Source organism: Parambassis ranga, chromosome 22 (assembly GCF_900634625.1).
Source record: "Parambassis ranga chromosome 22, fParRan2.1, whole genome shotgun sequence".
Taxonomy (NCBI): domain Eukaryota; kingdom Metazoa; phylum Chordata; class Actinopteri; family Ambassidae; genus Parambassis; species Parambassis ranga.
The window spans coordinates 2,764,034-2,769,559 of record NC_041042.1 but is presented as its reverse complement, the minus strand read 5'-3'; the positions used below and the strand labels follow the sequence as shown (position 1 = coordinate 2,769,559).

The window sequence follows — 5,526 nt, the reverse complement described above, 5'->3', positions numbered from 1 at the left end:
GCTCCTTTCCCTGTCAATCCCCTAGAGTCGCACACTAAGCACAACACCATTGCATCAAAGATGTGTCACTCAAAGAGGCGGGCTTAGAGCGTGCACGCCTCCAAAACAGTGCACCCGATTGGCTGAAATCGCTTTCTGTCACTGCGGCGCATGCGCACTTCTCACATGCCACACTTTAAGGTGACGCAAACAAGTCCCCCGATGTCGCGTACCGTGGAGGAAGCCGTGATTGGTCGAACGGCGAGATGGGCTGTCCAATGAGAGGGGTATTTCCGTTAAGAACGTAACGCGATTGGTAGATTCGCGGTCTAGCGTGAGTGAAATGGAAGCAGCGGATTTGATGAGAAGCGTTGTCAGTCATGAGTAGTTGTCAAGAGAGCCGACATAAAAGCACCAACGTGGCTCAGAGATGTCAGGCAGTTCCTGTTCCTGGTCACGAGTGTGTCACCCCATTGTAAACAGACAGGGAGGGCCGTGACATAATATCTATAAAAGGCATGCCTGATTGTTTTTATTCAGTTATGATTAATAATGATGACGAAATGATTAATAGACGAAATTACGATGCAGAATAAGGTCTTTGAACGCACCACACATATAATATATAGAGACATTTGCATCACAAACACGACTATCGTGTCACTTTCAGTGGTCATATGAGGTCAGTGTGTTACCAGACTTTGCTGCACTTTGCAGCAAGTTAAAGATGTTTGTAGCGCCTCCCTGTGGCCAAAGAGGGGAAATGCCAGCAAATATTTTATCAACAAATCTGCTTCCACGCTGTCAGTTAATTGCCTACGTTTATTCCCCCTGGGATCAATAAATTATGTCTGATTCTGATCAGAGTGCATATAAATATGCTCTCTGATCATAATCACATAATCAATTCATGTTTTTACTTCTTGTGGTGCACAGTCCAGAATAAACACACACACACACACAGAGACAAACCAACATTGTTTTGGTCCTGTATTAGGTGACAAATGAAAATCGTACCTTCAGAGAGATCAGCAGAATCATAGATCACAGTTAACTGGTAAAGAAAAGAAATGCTGGTGCAAAAATATCCAAAGTTCTTTGAGGTTTAGACATAAACTGCACCCGTCTTCAGACCAAGACCGAAAAATTACAATGCATGAGACCAGAGAGAAAACAGAATGACACAACTGCATCAGATCTCCCAGCCTTGGTGTTCTCCTGAGTCTACACACAAAGACGCACTTTCGAGTGTAAGGCATCGTGAGCCTAAAGCAGAGTGAGCAGATGGACGTCACAGTGCTGACAGTGCTACACGATCTCACTTTCTAATTGCTTAGGCATGCCAAGGCACATCAGATGTACCTACTGGACCACAGTTAAGCTACAGCAGTTCACCGTTAAATCGAACACAACTTTTAAACAACGATGGCAGCTTGTGTGGGGAATAAGTGACCATTACACAGGCACAACAAGACAGCAGCGCCGTGGATGAAGGTGCATGCAGTGAAGTACACACATTCAGTGGTTTGTTTGTTTTTTTAAAGACAGCCAGGCTGCAGACTTTAACCCTGATAACTCTTGAGTGGAAACCACAAGCATTTCCTAACTCTCTCTTCATCCAGGGCAGGAAGCCACATGGCTGTGTCACAAAGATTACAAATGATTCTGTCATGAACTAAAATGGAATGTGTAAACCTGGTGAGGCTGAAATACAGACAGGACGACAAAGCATGCTGGCCCACATCTTTTTTTTTTTTTTTAATCTAAGGCACGCCTTAATTCAAACCTGCAGACATTCACTATACCCTCAATAACTACAGGAAAACCCTCCCCTAAGACTAACTGACACTAAAACACTTGATTTTACTCATCAGGCACTTTAAAATCTCACAGAATCAGAAGCACCGGCGGCAAGATGAGAAAAATCAACTGTGTGTGACTGTTACGAGTAGTAAAGCGCACTTGCGGGGTGACGTGAGGTCGTTCGTGAGAGGAGACGCATAAAACGTGTCATCAGTTGACCGGAGGATCCCGGACTTGCACGCTTCCGTCCTCCATGCCGAAGTAGGCCCGTTCAGCCATGCTGACAAAGAGCCCCGTCTCCACCACACCTTAAGAAGAGGGGACGCACAGAGAATTTAAAATGCGAGACAGAAAAACAGAAGATCACAGCCACGCTTCGCGCTCCATCTCCTCACCTGGAATCATCTTGATTGCCGTGTTGACTTCCTTCCAGTTCTGAGCATGCTCGAACTTCCAGTCCAGGATGAAGTTGCTGTTGTCAGTGACCACAGGGCCCTGTGAAGAAGCAGAATCTGGATCTTTCTGGATCTGTATTTATAAAGTCCTGGCTCAAACACAACAACATAACGCAAAACTTAATTTTTAACACTCATCATTCCGACCAGTCTGTGGAAGCAGAACACACAGCTGTGAGTAAAGAGGGTGTGATGGCTCCTAATAAACCGGAGTGCTGGAATCAGTCCACTTACCGCCTTACTGACAGCCATCCGCAAGTTGGCCTCCCCTCCGAAGCGCTTGGCTATCGTCCTGGAGACGGGAACGTACGCCATGGGGATCACCTCGATGGGAACCCCCTTCTTCCACTGCTGGCCCAGAGCCTTGGAGTCCTTCCTGGAAGGAGCGGGGAGGAACCAAGGCATAAATAAAACTCCCAAAAGAGTGTTTGTTGTGACACTAAAACCCTGAAACACACCGTGCACACACGCACAATGACTTTTAATCCTTTCTCTGTCATTTAAAATGTCCAATTTCTGCTCCCGAGTGCTGGAGCTGAAACTCAGCGAACATTAGAAAGGATTTATTTTTCAAGGTTTTGCTAATGCACTTCAAATCCTCCAAAGCAGATGATTTATATTTATAAATTAAAAACATGAACGGGCAGAAATCCTGCAGTCACTGAACCTCTAAAGGTTAATGAGCACAGACCTGTAGTCGGCGATGACGATGAAATGTTTAGCACAGCCGGCTACGATCTTCTCTTGAGTCAGGCAGCCGCTGCGAGACACAGAGAGAGACGCAGAGCGTGAGACACAAACCACAGCGGACGCTGGTTACATTCTGTCCAGACCTGTCCTCACCCGCCGCCTTTAATCAGCGTGAGGTCTGTGTCCACCTCGTCCGCTCCGTCGATCGCCACATCGAGCTGAGTGGGAGAGAACACACACACACACAGCTCAGAGAGGAATAACCTCCACTGCTCCAACTCCAGCTGACGGGGGCTGAGCTGCAACATATTGCAGCTTTTTCCTCATTTCCACGGACTTCAGATTCACTTGAAACAAGCTCGTCATACCTCTGGGTGCCGGTCCAGATCCGACAGCGTGAGGCCGTGCTGCAGAATCAGCTGGCGAGCCTGTGGGAGGACAACGAGACAGCCAGCGGTCACTCGTGTCACTTCATGTTTCAGTTTAAAGAGCAGCCACAGTCTTCCACACACTAACCTGGAAGGAGGTGGGCACACACACAATGTTGAGTTTCTCCTGCCGCACTCTGTCAGCTGCAACAACAGGACAGGACAACAGTTCATGCGAGCATTTATGTTCTGAATCGGTAATAAAAACACAGAAAACTCAAACAACAGTGAAAGACACAGAGTCCCTGGCTTCCATCAGTGAGGTCTGCATGAAGCACTGAGCTCTTGAGACAGCTACAGAAAAAAATGAGTAGGATTCAGTAGGACAAGAGGAGCGTGCTTCCACCAGGACAGCCCACCAGCCTAACACCTTCACCTTCTCTATCATCCAACACCATCCATGTTCACCTGATCTGCCCCCTCATATTAGCAAGATGCTTAGTGGTCACCATCACTGGTGCTGTGGACCGCTTTCTGCTGAAGCCAGACACAGGATCTGTATGCTTTATGATCGCTAAGCTGTTTGTGTAAATATAGGAGCAGACCGTGTCTAAACTTTTCTAGGCAGAGCTGGAGGTAGCAGAGATGAAGGTCTTGAGGTTCACTTTAGGAGGATGGACAGAATCAGAAAATAAGCACAGCAGAGGGACAGCTGGACAAAGTCAGAGAGGACAGATTGAGATGATGTGGACATGTGCAGAGGAAGGAGAGTGGTTATATTGGAAGGATGTTGAAAGTAGAGCTGCCAGGCAAGAGGTCAAGAGGTGAGGTCAAAGAAGAGATGCATGGAAGTTCTAACAGAGGACATGAAGTTAGTCGGTGTGTGTGAAGATCATGTTAGCAAACAATCAGCTTAAGACACAAACCCTGGGAGCAGATGTGTATGTAATAAACACATAAGCTGGAATAAAGTGAAATTACAGTGACTTTACTCACCTAACCTGTCCACAGCATACACGATGGTGGAGCCGCTGCCCACTCCAACCACCTGATTGTTCTGCAAGACAGAGGAGAAGTCATGCATCATGACATTTCACACCAGGAAGCAAAGTAACTGTCACAAGTTGCACAATCATTCACTGACACGATTATGAGAAGCAGTTTGATATAATAGTTTGTAGTTTTATGCTGCAAGAAAGTAAAACATGACCAAATAAATACACTTATATATGATCAATTACGCAATGTGATGCAGCTGTCAGCTGATTTCACCTCCACGTTAGCTTAAATAGCAGCTAATAGCATGCTGTAACGTAGTTTAAAGTATATTTAGTCCTTAATGCTGAACAAAGTTAGCACAAGTGTGCATAACACCGAGCTAATTCCCTTACAAACCATTCAAGTTAGGTAACAAGCTAGCTGTAGTAGCATGCAGCTGTGTAGCTAGTAGAACGTGTTTGCTAAAGTGTAAACATGTTAGCAAAAGCGGCTAACAGCACACACAAACACACACTCCAGCCTACCTGGACGTGGTTATCCACAGCGGCGTACGCAGCCAGCTTCTTCGCCTCCTCTGCCATGTTAGCCGCACACCGACTGATCAGACACACGTGTTTCTGGCTGCTGAGCGCCGCCGTCAGCCTCCAGGATGCTGCGGGGGAGAGGAATCCAGCAGCGAGCTTACTGAGAGGAGAGGCCCACACCTCAAGTCTCATGACCCGGCCCACCACACAGAAAGAGACGGCCCCACAGCGGAGAGGTCCCCCTCTGCTGCTGCTGCTGCTGCTGCCTGTTCGCTTTAAAGCTGGTCACCTGTCTTATTCTGTCTCATATGACTTATAGATCTGCGCTTTTCTGCGCAGGCGCAGCACAACTGCGACACCACATGGCCACTAAACAAAGTGCACAGACGCCTGTTACATTCTGTATGATATAAAATCACATTACACAGCTTTAGTTATATAAACTTTGACCACAGGGTGGCGCCAAAGATGAGCTAGGGTCCTTCCTCAGAGGAGCATGAACGTTATAATCATCATCTGCTACCTAAATTATGATAGTTTTGTGGTACATATTTATAATTGTTGCACAAAGAATAACATAAAATAATATGGCACACACATATTTACATCACTACTACTTTTTATTTGGCAAACAGCTTGAGATAGTCTCTCTTTTTCAGTGTACAGTATATATATACTATAATAAACCAACACATTCTGTTTGATAAC

General features: G+C 46.2%; 1 protein-coding gene across 1 annotated transcript; it reads right to left on the bottom strand.

Moving 5' to 3' along the window:
* Positions 1–954: 954 nt before the first annotated feature.
* Positions 955–5,139, bottom strand: rpia (ribose 5-phosphate isomerase A (ribose 5-phosphate epimerase)). Its single transcript, XM_028395355.1, has 9 exons — positions 4,819–5,139; positions 4,292–4,352; positions 3,444–3,499; positions 3,296–3,355; positions 3,081–3,145; positions 2,929–2,997; positions 2,472–2,613; positions 2,178–2,277; positions 955–2,090 (listed from the first exon to the last, which is right to left on the bottom strand). Exons 1-9 carry the CDS (start codon positions 5,008–5,010, stop codon positions 1,993–1,995), a joined length of 843 nt encoding a protein of 280 aa, XP_028251156.1. The 5' UTR covers positions 5,011–5,139; the 3' UTR covers positions 955–1,992.
* Positions 5,140–5,526: the final 387 nt, after the last annotated feature.